Source organism: Falco cherrug, chromosome 1 (genome assembly GCF_023634085.1).
Source record: "Falco cherrug isolate bFalChe1 chromosome 1, bFalChe1.pri, whole genome shotgun sequence".
Classification (NCBI taxonomy): Eukaryota; Metazoa; Chordata; class Aves; order Falconiformes; family Falconidae; genus Falco; species Falco cherrug.
In genome coordinates this window covers 38,897,751-38,911,878 of record NC_073697.1, presented here as the reverse complement: position 1 = coordinate 38,911,878, position 14,128 = coordinate 38,897,751, and the positions used below count along the sequence as shown (strand labels likewise).

At 46.6% G+C, this 14,128-nt stretch overlaps 1 protein-coding gene across 15 annotated transcripts in view; it reads right to left on the bottom strand.

Annotated features, from left to right (window-relative positions):
• Nucleotides 1-226: 226 nt before the first annotated feature.
• DYSF (dysferlin) overlaps nt 227-14,128 on the bottom strand; it is a 104,429-nt gene continuing 90,527 nt past the window's right edge. For 14 of the 15 annotated variants that reach the window (XM_055713943.1, XM_055714007.1, XM_055714014.1 and 11 more), the window contains 5 exons: nt 11,374-11,473; nt 9,550-9,728; nt 8,747-8,856; nt 8,247-8,394; nt 227-2,381 (listed from right to left, as the gene is read on the bottom strand). In XM_055713943.1, coding sequence (XP_055569918.1) covers nt 2,343-2,381; nt 8,247-8,394; nt 8,747-8,856; nt 9,550-9,728; nt 11,374-11,473 — 576 coding nt within the window. In that variant the 3' untranslated portion in view covers nt 227-2,342. Of the gene's footprint in view, nt 2,382-8,246; nt 8,395-8,746; nt 8,857-9,549; nt 9,729-11,373; nt 11,474-14,128 lie in introns of those variants that run through there. The other variant, XM_055713995.1, reaches the window with a different exon arrangement.

The following is a 14,128-nucleotide window of genomic DNA, read 5'->3' as shown; positions in this document are numbered from 1 at the left end:
AAGGAAGTAAAGTAATGGGGCTGATTTCCTGCTGTGGACAGGAGAGAAAGGCAGGTCAACACTCAGTGAGATACCCAGACACCCCCCAGCAGAGCCCGATTGTGGTGGAAGAGGTGCAAGGACTAACCACACCAATATTTTCATAAAATATAGAACCCAAAACTCATTAAGGTGCAAACACAAGCAACTTTTGTCCTCCTCTCATCAGATCCCCAAGGAGAAAGCATTATGGAAAATTTGACCAAGACTTGGTAGTTTAATAGTGGCAAATAAATGGGGGTGTAGGTGCAAATAAGGTTGGGAGGCTTCTAGGGAAAAACTGAACAAATGCATAAATGAAGCATTTAACTGTGCCGGTAAAATGAAACACCCACCCTGGGGTGCGCGAGCCCAAAGCAGACTTCATCACTCAAGCTTTTGGGAAAGGGAGGCTGGATCAGCCAAACCTCAGCAGCAAGGACAGGTTTTTATAGCTGCATGTTCTCCATGTCAAACACACTGTCTTCATACGCAGCAGTGAGCTGCCCTGTGCAATCTGGGTGCTGCTACAGTACTGAACAATAAGGGATTTCATGCTCAACACATTACATCCCAATCCAGCAAAGCAACTAGGCGTGTGCTTTTTTTCCATGCCTTCTGCTAAGTGCAGGCTTAAGTGCCTTGCTGGAGCAGGCCAGGAGCTTACATTAGCACAGTTTGTCCTGAGGAACTCTGATCCCCCAGGATCGCTTTTCACTGCTACTTGCTCTCACATGTCATGCTGAGTAGCAACAGCTCCAGGGGACAAATGAAACCAAGGAAGACATCTCTCATCCTGCTGAAGGGCAGTGGGGAAGGATCAGTTTATCGTCAAAGGGACTGTAACAAAAGCCACGGGGTGCCAGAGCAGCAGGACCACTGCCTCTCTCAAAGGGACATTTGCTTTCATGGTTGATGCCCCTGTTCTGGGAGATGGTTCCTTGCAGGATGAGTAGATGCAGGATGAAAATTCGAAGCTAATGCTGCTTTGATTAGCATCCTCTCATGACATAAGCCAGAACTACAAAGCACTAGAAATCCCCTTAGACCATATCGCTCCATCTGATTGCAGCAGCAGCAGCAGCAACAGGCAGACAGAAGGAGGGAATAGAAACCAGCAGAAATGTCCCAAAAGTGCCATCCCAGTCTGTCACAGCTGCCATTTGCTCTGCGGGAGGCTGAGCAAGACCTGCAGGAATCGTCTTATCATAATTGGTTTGCAAAGCAGAAAGCAAACCAGCCTGCTTCCAAAGGTGCAGGTTATCTGCCTTGCTGGCACCCAGCAGCAGCAAGCTTCGTGGCTCACATCACGTTCTGGTTTGTACTTGTTTTTGCTTAAGCATGTTTGGAGGTAAAAAAAGGGGAAAAAAAAAAAAAAAAAAGAAGAAACAAAAAAGACTAATACATTTACCGAACTGCAGCTGCAGGGGTTGCATAGAGCAGGAGAGGAGAAAAGCAAAGTCCACACGTGCTGCTTTGCTCCTGGGATTGCTCAGAGTAGGGCTCAGCCCAACTCTGCTTTCTGCACTGGTTTTGAAGGAAGGCATGTGGGACTGTAGAGGTGAAAGAGCAGCTCAGAGGGAAAACAAGCTCCAAAGCACATGAGCCAGACCATGCGGTCCTTCATGAGCACAAAATTCAATGGGTGTTTTGATTTAAGCAATTGCCACCAACTCCTGCCCAGGTTTTGTGTCTCAGCCTTTTCCCTGGGTCCTGTAGCTTGCGTTTTTTCTGGAAAGGCAACTTACCAGCATAGGGCTTCAGGCCGTGCAGCACATTTCATCTTTGGTAAACTTTATATGTGTATAAACCAGATAAGACACATTGCACAGCAAAGGAAAACGGAGGCTTGTTCGGAGCGCAAAGAAAAGTGTGCTCAGAATCAGATTTTGGCTGGCACTTTGCTGCTTACGCCAGCAGCCTGCAACTCCTCCCTTAAGGTCTGCCACATGCCTGAATGCTCACAGACTACATGTGAAAAGGTCCTTTTCTCCACCCCCTGCAGTTTTGCACTGGTATTTAAGCTTTACAATCAGAGCAGCTTAAAAAAAATTAAAAAATAAAGAGGACAGACAAGGAAGTAAAATAAGAAATACTTCAGAGTACTTCAGAGTGGGTATTGTTTATGTGCTGCTTCCGAGGTGAAGTGCTGTAGGTGGGATTTGCATACTGCATCAGGGTAAGCTGTATCTTCATTTTGGCAGCAGCCTAGGGCCTGAGCGAGGCTGTTCCTTCCCCATCTCCACCTGCTGATGTGATCCACTGCAGAGCTGCAGCTTCTTTGCAAGATTCTCTGGACCTTTCAGGAGTTTTCCAGCACAGCTTCAGTTGAAAGGTTTCACCAGTTTCATAGCAGCATAGTTCTAGAGGGATGGAAAAACAAGGGAAAGAAAAGCTGATTTGAAGCGGGTACGGCAGGGCAGCGTGTGGAAGTTAAAGCAGTTTCTTGGGTACGTCAGAGAACTGCAGATGGAGCTTCACTCAGGGCAGGCATGATGGCCAAGCTCCCAGCCCACAGAGACATCCAAGCAAAAAGCACATTCCCACTAGCAAGGATGGTAGAAAAACCCAGATGCGTAAGAAAACAGGTCTTGCCTTCTTTGAGTAGAGGCTACTGGTCACAAGCACCAACAGTCACTCCTGGACTTTGATTGCTCCTTCCACGCATTTGTAAGACAGATTTCCACCTCTTTGTACCCTTGTAAGAAATTCGGCATCTCCCCACCAGCACTATCCCACTGCCCACCTGCTTTTCTTGCTTCCTGCTCTTGCTCATCCAGCTCTTTGCTGAGTCGCTGCAGCCTCCCCCTGTCCCCTGGCTCCCGGTGCCCCTTCACCCCTGCCCTCTCTTTGTGCTGCTCCCCTACAGCCCCTGAGGCTGTAGACACTACCCAAGCCCTGACCTGGCATCCTTACCACTCCTTCTCCCCACAGCCCCCCCAAAACTGGTGACCTCACCCACTCTGCCTGTTGGGTTAGACCCTTTGGAAACAGACCCTGGCCCCAGTCCCCGAGCATCCACCAAGCCATGCCATGATGTCTTCTGCAGTGTCCTGCTTTCCACAGGCCAACACCTGCACCCAGGATCACACCAACAATCAGCTGGCCTGAACAGCAAGAGGATGGCTCTCGAGCCTTGCCCCGTCCTGATGCAGTCTGTTAGTACAAACCTAGCCTGCAGGCCCATGGACTATCTCCAAAGAATCTGCCAAAGGCAATCAAGAAAAGCAAACCTATTGCTGATTTGTTTTCTTCTGCCTTGTCTGCATCCCTTAATGCCTCAGCCATCTGTTTCAGCATCAGCATTTGGTGTGGTTTTCGCTTCTAAGAGCAGACATCCCAGGCAAGACCTTCCTGTGCCTGTTTTCTGGGATCTCGACTGTCCCTGCTATTGCACAGTGAAGTGCAGGGCTGCCACGAAAAATGAGGTGTCACCTTATTTTAGCCTATTATACGTGCAATTGCTTCCTTGAAAGAAGATGACAGCACTGTGAAAAAGAATAAGCTGAGTAAATGCTGCTTATCAAGACCACAAAGAAAATACAGGCAAAGATGCATACTTAGGTCATTTGGAATGAGCTATTTTTAAAGTAGCTTTGATTCAAACCCCCGTAACCACATACTAGCCAGTCTGGAAGTCCCTCCCAAGCATATTGAATTTAATAGGTACAGGATGTTCTATCACTCTGTCACTTTAAAAACGCAACTGGAAACAAAGTATAGTGCTGGTTACCAGCAAGGTCTTTGGAGGAATGGGGGGCAGAAAGCACACAACAAAAGTCTGACCAAAGGCATCTTGATAAATTACAATGTGTAGCAAAATATAAGGCAGTTTGCCAACTGAGGATTTCTAATAATGCCATAAATCAAGCAAGCAACGTTAGGGCAGTTTACCAGAAGTCATTAGAAAAGCCTCCAGTGACATATAACCTTCGAATTAATTATCCATCCATTTGTCTTTTGGAGTCTATCCTTCAAAATACTCCTATTTTTTATGATTTGACTGGTTGCATACTGGAGGGTAGCAAGTTTTCTGTCCAGCTATGAATTTGTATTAACAAAGTGTTGAAAGCCAAGCAGGATTATCAATCAGTGTCGAAAGCGAGCTGTAATTAGAATTAATGGCAATGGAAGCAACGTTGGGCTTGCAGAACACAAACAGAGCTTTAAAAGGTAGTAAACATTTTCATGGTGCTGCAAAGCAGAGCTGACTCCAGCTGGAAGGAGCGTTACATTTTTCTATGGTGGTAGCCACTAAAACCTTTACAATAATCACTGCTTCAGGGAGATAACTTCACCGCTGTATTCCCTACATGTTACCGATGCAAAAACCCAGGCTGGACTTTTGTAACCTTTTCTTCTGACTTTGTGTCCAGCCCACGACTCTCACTCAACTGTTCCCATAGCAGAAGGCAGAGTTCTTCTTGGCTATGGCAGTATTGGATGAAAAGTCCCTCAAAGTCACTGGACCTTTCCAAAAAGCCCCACAGCCTACCATAAATGAGCGCTGCTGGACAGGAGCATAGGGTGGAACAAGAGCATATCTTGTAGCACTCAATCTCGATACGTGGACGCCTCAAGCAACAAAGAACTTACCACAACCTTTGGCAAATTGTTCCAACAGTTAATTACCCTTCGTCTCAAAAATTAGCATCCTATTTCCACTGGAATGGTTCCTCTAACTTAACATCCAGCTACTGGAGCTCATTATACTTATGACTGTTGCTTAAAGAATCTTCTGATGTCAAGTTAAATCTAAGGACCGTCTAAGGAAATCATATAGGAAATATCCAGGGAATGCTGTTCCCAGAGTCCTAGCTTGTATAGACCATAATGACAACCACTCTGCAAAGAAAGCTAAGGCAAACCAGCAAGTAACTTGACACTAAGACTGGGTGGAAGAGCCCAAGTAAAAAAATAAAAGAACCTCAGCATATCAGATTTTAAACATTTTTTCCCATTTTTATAAAACTAGACAACTTTTTTTTTTATGAAAATTTGCAATGCCATGCAGTTTTCCACCCAAAACCAAAAGGCCTTCCAGTTGGAAATGGCCTCTCACCGACTAAAACAAGTTGCTCTGTAAACAGTTGCACTAATGACAACAGATTTCTTATGGACTTGTGCCTAAATTTCCCATACTGCCACACTCCCAACTCCTCACAGATCCTGAGGAACCTTCTCTTCATTCCAAAGCACTTCCAGAATCTTCCCCACTTCTGCAGGTCTCCCCCTGCTCCTTCCAGGGACCCCAGCTCCCACCGGGGCAGCCATGGCAAGTTCCCTGGCTGCAAAACAACTGCTGGTTGCCCAAAGCTCTCCTTGGAAAAAGCCTTTGAAGAGGACCCAAGAGGAAGAATGGGAAGTTCTTTATTCCAGCCCATGATCCATCACATGTACTGTGTGCCCTGAGGACAGAGGACAGTGGAAGTACAAAGGCACCACATCTTCCAAGGTTTCTGATCCGTGAAGTAGTCCTAAAAGGTATTTTGCAGAAAATTCTGCAATATAGCCTTTCAGTTATAGATATATATGTTATAATTTTTTATATATATATATTTCCTATATATAGCTATATAGCCTTTCCCTGGGGTGTAAAGCATCTCTTGATGGATATTCTAAGCAAGACCAATACATCAGCTTCTTCATTCACTGAAAAGCCTGAGCTTTTGGGAACCAACGTTTTTGGGCACTACTGTTGGGAAGCCCAGACAGCCCTTTGCAGTGTCAGGTGGACGCAGACAGCTTTTCAATTTGCTCTTACTCTCCAGCTACTCTGACGGCAAAGCTGAGACTGTGGTTGGAACCTTTCAGCACTGTATGGGGAATAGGAATAAATAAAAAAATCCCACTTATTTTTATATCAAGAGCCAATGAAATGCCTTGGGTTCATTTTCAGGGGAGAGTCCTCTCCCCCTGGGATGGAGGGTGACCTGAGCAGGGTTAGCTTAGCTCAGGGGCCCGTTAAGTTTCCCACAGCACGCTGTGGACTGATATTTCTCAGGTAAAAGCTATCTTCCTTCAGTGTCCTCAGGCTGAGTCCAAACAGGACAAAATTTGGGGCCAGGGCTCAGACTTCTCTGGCAGCATCTGGTGCACAGTACCCAATGCTCCCAGGTGGAAAGGCTGGATGCAGGCAGGGGCACCCAAGGCTCCTGCTGAGCCACGGACCAGCTGCTGAAAAGCAATGACTGGAAGGACCCTGAAGGTCCCTGTGGAGGCGTCAAGGAGCAGAATGCTCTGGAAGAGCTCTGCATGCAAGGCCAAAGCAAAAACAGCAAGAGAAGCAGGAAAACAGTAACTTCACCTCTGTGTGCACCCCTTAGCATCCAGCATCCCTGTTCCTTACCCTCTGCCTGCTCAGACTGATGGTTCACATGCCCTAACAGGATTCCCTTTAGGTTTTCCTCCCATCACTCACCCCTTTGCCCAGGACAAAACCTTCTGCCTGCAGCATGGGACCTCGAAACTGCATGTGCAGTGGCAAAATTACATTCTGTGTTTCACACTGTGTAAGGTCCTTACTTTAAATGGGACCTGATGGTGCTCCTGGCACACAAGTCAGAACAGAAGTGAGGAAGAATTGTTTTTCCATGCATTTAATCAGGGATGTAATGGTGAGCCCTGCCAAAGGTCAAGACGCCAGGGGCATTCTTCATAGCAAACCAGCACCAGGGCAATTGCCAAATTTAGTGCCTGATGAAACAGGAAAGGAACTAGATCTCCAACAAGATACAGAACCAGTGACCTCAAAAATCTAGGGGAAGCTGGCCAAATGCATAAAAACAGAAAAATTCCATGAAACATGGCCTTACTTTTTCAAAATATGACTAAAAATTGATTCAACCAAAATGAGGTTAAATACAACGACATGTAGCTAGGAAACAGGGAAAAATACCAAGTAATAATGAGTGTAAATCAATATTTATAGTTTGCAATTTTTTTCTTATCTCAGCATTGTTTTTATATGATACCACTGGAACGAATGCAAAGCCACTTGCATCTTCAGGGAAACACTGAGTTCTTCCCAGCTGAAAAGGCTTAATTTCTGCTACTTGACATAAAAAGGAGTCTCCGGGAATGGCTCCGGCAACAGGGCAGGGAGGAGGCAATGCAGCACAAATCTTCACTTGCACAATTATTTCCTCCTTCATACTACTTAGCACCTCTGGAATTGTTATTCCAGCAGGAGAAGTATCCCAGCCCTTCCCATGGGTATGAGGATGGAGGGACGCAGTGAGCCATGACCTAATCCCATCCTCTTTTTTTCTCGACAGGAATAACCGAGCATGCATGACTTCAAATCATCTGAAAGTGATTACGATGGCAAGGAGAAATTCCACACCTTGCTTTTCGGTTGCACATTGCAAGCACACAAAGCCATCTGCAAAAGGCAGCCACATTCTCCCGCATGAAGTTATAAATTACTCCAATGAGTTCTTTTATTAAAAAAAAAAAAAACCAACACACACATATACAAGGAGCAGAATTTGTTAAGTGCTAGAGAGAGAGAGGCGGGTCATTTTTCTTATCAGTCTGAGAGGAGGGGAAACGGCATCCAAGAGCCAGCATGAATTATTCCAGTGCTGTAGGAACAGAGGAGGATACTAAAACCCATCCTAAGCCAAACTGGAAGGCCAAGGCTCCATTATTTATTTCTTTTATTTTGCCATTGGAACTGACAGTAAGGCAAGAAAAAGCCACTTTGTTGATGAACGAGGTGAACCCCCCCCCTCGTTTCAGACATTACATTGGTTAACATGCTCCAAGCCTCGATAACAAGAGATGGGGCTGCCTGAATGCCTTCGAGCTCCCTGCATCTTTAAACAATTACAGAGCGATGTGGGTTTTGCTGCTGCTCAGCCCTGGGAAATGGCTGCATTTCTAATTAGTCTGCAGTGTTCCCACCGACCCTCCAGCATCTCCAACATCAGCTGCTCAAACCTCTTTGAAAGCAATCAATTAACCTCAGCATCATTAGACACGAACTGAAACTTGGTCGCAAAGAGGTGGGCACCTTGCAGTGGGTCTGCAGCAGAGCCCAGAAACACAGACTCTTTTTGACCCATCATGATCTACCAGGCTGTTCCTCAGGGATCAGCACAGAACTTTGCAGCCACGTGCATGGGGACCATCTCTGTGACCACAGAGGCAGGTCAGCCACAGAGACCTGAGGGAACACCTAAGACCTTGGTCAGGCCCCCCCTCCTCTCCCACACCCATCGTACCGGGAAGGCGTAGATGAAGATCCCCAGGAAGAGCAGCAAAACGAAGAGGATGATGGCCAGGATCACCACCCATTTGTATCGCCGCCACAGGATGTACTTCAGGGTCTTGTACGGGGAGGTGAACCATAGGAAGGAGGTTTCTGGCCGCCTGAAGCCAAACAAAGTTGAGGTCACTTCTGAGTTCCACAGTAGTTTCACCCTCCTGGATCCCCAAACCCCATGAGTGTGCCCTGCTGTAACAAACTGGCTGTTCACCCTGTAACCCCGCATTGCTCTGGGTGGGTAAGCTATGGCAAATGCCCTCCTTGGTAGTCCAGACCAGCCTCCCAGCCACCCCAGATTCCCTCAGCTCATACACTGAGCATCAGCAGTTCAAAACGGAGCCTACAAGGGAGCAAGCCCTTTGCAGACAGCAGACTTCACACTGGGAACACTGGTTTTCAATTTGTTCCTGGAGATCTGTGCCCCGGTGGTTACTTTTCCATTCAAAATGCTCTTACTTGGGGTCCTCCAGCTTGGGGTTCATATTTGGCTCATCCCGACCCATGCCAGCTGGCCGCTCTTCATGCTCTTGTTCTGCCACGATTTCCAAAGTCATTTCCAATTTGCCCTGTGTGGGTTAAACAAAAACAAACTTATAAACAAAACAGAACAAAAAAGGGAGATGTCAGAAATGAATGTATGATGCAAAATACTGATTAGAGAAAGAAAAACCTCTTTGAGTATAACCCAACCACTACCAACAAGGACCACAAAGAACCCAGCAACAGTGGCTTTCATACAGGTCCCTCACCTGCCCACTACAGTGTTCTCAGCAGATACTCCAGGACATTTCAAATGTCAGTGACACCCAGGTTTAGGCAACCAGCTCAGGGGTCTTTTGCTGAATGACTTCATTCACTGCCTGGACCCCCTCACCTGTATTGAACAGTCGCCAAAGACTTGAACAGGAGCCCAGACACTTACATTTACATATATCAGTCTGACAGCTGGAACCTTTCCCTGGTACTTGTCACAACACAATATCATTAAGAATAGATGTGATACAGAGTCAAATTAGGTGGCATGTTTCAAAAGCCACAGCAAAAATCCCACAGAACAAATAACTTCTTCTGAGGCATTTGTATGGTGCTGGACAAATCCTGGAGAATGGCCAGCTGACAAAAGCTGGTCCAGTTTGTAAAATTTGCAGCCCAAGACTGCATTCTCTGCCCTAGCCACAGCATCCTGCACATCCTTGGCCCAGCCACGTCCCTCCCCAATGAGAAAGTCCCCAAAAGAACACCTGAAGAAGCCACCTTACCGCCAGGATCTTCTTCTGATCCTCCTCAGTAACACAGGGCCACCATCCCTTGACAGTTTTCTGCTCAAAGAGTGACACAAAGCGACTTGAAGACAAGGTCTCATCTACTAGCTCTAAGGAGCACTTCTCAGCAGTCTTGGCAGGTTTGGGCATCCTGTTAAGATCCATCTGAATGGAGCCTGCAAGGAGGAATGTTACTGGGAAGACACCTCGGTATAACAGGTCCTTTAAAACGTGGACTCTTTCCCTGACGAAATACTCACTGTGGCACCCTCCTGACCTCAAAGAGCTTGGGCACACACCCACCTAGCAAGGGGGAGAGCAGGCTCAAATGCAGCCCATTTCCAGGCATAATGCTTGTTTTAGCCAGCAGCTCTTCCTAGGAATGGAGGGCTTGCCATCACCATTGTGCTTAGGAAGGCCTGAGCCATGAAGTCCTTCTAGAAGATGCTGCAAAATACCTGCTGGCTTACACAGCTCTAATGTTGGATGACTTGCCCTGAGGTCAGCCAGGCAGGCTGAGATTTTTAATGAAGACTAAGGGATTGAGGTGAAGCTCAAATTGTACATACCCAGAGCGCAGTCAGTAGAATAGCATCAGGCAGGAAGCTTGCAGATCTCCAAACAGGCTATTTTATTGCCCCACCCAGTAACTGCAGCAGACTAAATATGAAGGGTCTCCCCCCAATTTGAAAGCTTCCTTCTCAGCCAGAGTGATCCAGTAATTAGCACATTTACCGAGGAAACCTGAGATCAATTCTCCAAGTGTCAGCTGAAAGTGCCTGCATTTAATTTACATTGCTACACCAAACTACCTGACAGCTGGGAACGTCCCAGAACGCACACAGGGTCTGGATCCATGGCTCAGCTGAGGGACAGGAGCTTTCCACATTCTGTGGACGACTCACATTTAATACCATGTTTGCACTTGCAGCCTTTCTGTGCCACAGGCTCTTGCCACCAGTGACAACAGCAGCACAGAGCAGGTTTGTTGTGAAACACTTTTGAAGCCCATGGATGAAAAGTGCTTTACAAAAGCTGCAGACCACTCTTATTTGCTAGAATTTGCAAAGAATTCATGTTGGCAGTCAAGAGCTCCTGACGTGCAGAGCCAGAAATGGAAAACACACCTTGGCGAGGTTATTTCAGCACTCAGCCTGCGTAATTAATCAAAAACAGGATTTAAAAGGATCTTGATCACATACTTCCTCAGAGAAGCTTTTGATGTTTGAATATTTTTTTTTCGAATGGCAAGAAGAAAGGTAGAACAAGATCTGACCAAGAAAATCATAATGCTGGAGCCTCCAGCTTCTGCACAGCTAATCTGCTGCATGGCTCTGCTATCCTCCCTATTACAGGGGTTTGTTTTATTTTTTTCTTGAGCTAAACCTAGATTTCTGAGGATGATTAATGAAGCTAGCACTGAAAACTGTCTAAACAGCCCAGATAAGGCAAGGCAGGTCAGTGATCCTCCTGGTCATCTCAGCTCCAATACACCATTAGCCCCAGTGAGCACATCTCAGCACAGACTCAGATGAGTCACGGAGAACTGGGGACTTCCTGGAAGGTGATGGCTCTGCTGGATTTGATGATGCTCTCAACATCATGTCAGCCCAGGAACAGGCCACTGCAGGCTCAGACTGGAAATCTGCCTAATACAAACAACTTATCATCAGCCCTGAACTTATGCTGACATCGAAACCTGTTCAGTGACTTAAACTGGTCTTGTTGTGCTTTCTTCATATCCTGGAAGGATTCAAGAATTTTTTCCTTCCTGTTTGCATCAGCAGAGATGGAGGCAAAAACCTCTCCTGACTTACTTACCCAAATAGTCATCAAAAGAGAACTTGTCATTGTCCCAGATCTGGAAGATAAGCTGTGGTGGAATCTTGTTTTCTGTCTTGTCCAAGCTCCAGAAGTGCTCCTGAAATCACACCAGAGAAGCAACCAGGGAAAAATAAGAGGCTCGTTAGCAGAAGTGGGCAGAGCCTGGCTACTCTCACCTCACAGCACTGGAAGTCCTGTAACATAGTATGTGTCCTGCTCCAGGTCTGCAGGGCCAGAGCCAGAGGGCAGCACTGGCTCTGGCCACTTCTTGGGCAAGGATGCTCAATGGAAAACCTAAGAAGGCTGGTTGGTATCAATTTGTACCTGAATTTAGTGGCAATATTTTAACAAACAGACATCTTGAGCTTGCAGATAGGATCTTTTGGAGTGACAGCATCACGTTCACATAATTTAGATGAGGCTGACTCTCCAAGTTGAAGAGAGCAGCGAGTGTTGAGTGCCAGTGCTGCCAAATTTCACCTTCCTCTTAACTAATGGAAAAATATAGGAACAACACTTAAATTAGCACTTATGGTAGGCGGATTCAAATACATCCCTTCCCCTTCTGCCCATCTCTCACCCCAGCTCTGCCAGCAGCCAGAGCCCTGCACAAGTCTGAGTCCACCACTGCTCTGATCTGCCGCCAGGTCTTTGGAAAGCAGTTCGGGTGTGCAGTGGTCAACACGAGACCAGCAAACGCCTCCATCACCTGCAGGTAACCACTGGCTCCCAAGTTTACCTACTAAACATGAATATGTAAAGAAAGGGACTGGTGCTTTCATACCAGCCTACTGCACAGTGGGTTCCTCCATTCTCAGTTGACTTTGTTTACCTTCTGTGCACATCTCCCAGGTTTTCACTCTCCGTATGGGTAAATGCTAGAGTTGGACATGGTATCCCAGTAAATCTGCTGCCAGTATTACACTGGGCTGCTGCCAAGCTGCATACATGCTTGCCATGTTTATTACTACATCTAAGTTCAAGAAAGGAGAGCTCCAGAGCACCAGCAAGTCATGATGACCACAGCCTGGCTGCCTCTACAACCAGTCATGCAGGGAAACTATGACACCTGATTTCAGCCCTTATAATGCGAGATCTGGCACCATCTCTATGCCTTTCTCATTTCTATTAGATGGGCAATGGCTTTATCTATTCCTTGCCACCAGAGCTGCTGTGACAACCTGTGGAAAGGCTTTGCAGCAGTCCCAGAAGGTTATTTGCATCACATCTGGAATGAAAATTACATTGTGAACATCCCCTCTAATTACCATCGTTTACCAAGCCCTTGTGCAGTGCAGGAGCTATCATCCATCAGTTCTGCAACCCAGCGGCAATAATAAGGAATAGCCACTGCCTGGGAGACAGCATCCACGGGGGAGCTCAGCAACAGGATGAGGCAGCAATTCCTGCTTTCTGGAGAGGAGATGATTTATAAAACACTCACCCATGAGAAGTTTGCAGCTGCAGTGGCCCGGTTACTATAGTGGGTAGGCCAGCAGCAAGGCAGATGGGCTGCCTTCTGGGTAAGTCACACCAACGCTCCCCAAAAAGCCAGTCAGGGGGAACTTGCAAAGTAGACTAACAAGGAGGGTCTGAATCCCATTACTGTGACAATGAGCTTGCGGTTGCATCATTATAATATACAGTGGATATGCACCTATGCCACAAAATGTGCTATTTATGTGGTTGCAACCAGTAATATTTCCCAACAGGGATCTAAAACCACTTTTGGGATGCCACAAGATGCCTGGGAGTTAGGACTAAGAAGTGTTAGGACAGAGGGAGAGAGACAGAGACGCACACAAAGCTGAGCTCTTGTTATTTCTGGCTCCAGCCAACACTTGCAAAGAGGAGGCAGAGTCACGATCGGTGTCTACTGACAGAGGCTCAGAGGTGTGTCCTGTGGGCAATGCCTCCCGCCGCACTCTTGCAACATGGCAGTATCATAAACGGAACAGATTTAATTAAAACCAGGAAACTTCAGCATTATTCATGACACATACGTAGCACCATAAATTCACTGCGGTGGCTACAAGACCTGATTCATTATATCGTGCAATATTAAAAAAAAAAGGGGGGGGGGGGGGAAATGTGTCACACTCCATAAGAACATAAATATTCAAGCAGGGAGACTGTGGGCACTTAAATCCCATTGAAACTGGTTTCACTTTAAGAGATCACCCTGGACGGTTATATTTCAATTTAGCTCCATTCCTCGCCTTGCTTTGGAAAAACACGCCAGCATTCTTGCAATGGAGCATTTTATTTATGCATTTTAAATATTTTATAATCTAGAAAAATAAAATAAAGTCAACGGAAACTTCCATCTCCCCCCCTCGGCTCATTGCAATGTATTAAAATGTATGTTTATCCAAGACGGCAGTGGCGGGGATGTTTTCCCAGCTAATAAGTCATTTTAAATTAAAACTGCTAAAAAGGGAAAGAGCTTATGGTGATTCTTCCCCTTCCCATATACTGGCTGGGTCCTGCACTGCAGAAGGGTTGTTAGCCATCCAGATGAGAGACCCCAGGATCCAGGTGCCCATGCCCAAAGAAGGCGGCGACCAGATGAGCTCACCATGGGTCAGAAGGGTTCATCTGGGGTCTGCAAGGTGGAGGAAGACCTATTTCCCACGGTACACACCACCGCGAGACACCACAGGCTTCTTCCCGTTGCCCCTTGCTGGGGCAGTTCAGGCACCTCCAGCTATGCTCAGCTTGAGGGAGGATGAGACATGTCCTAGAGGTGCCT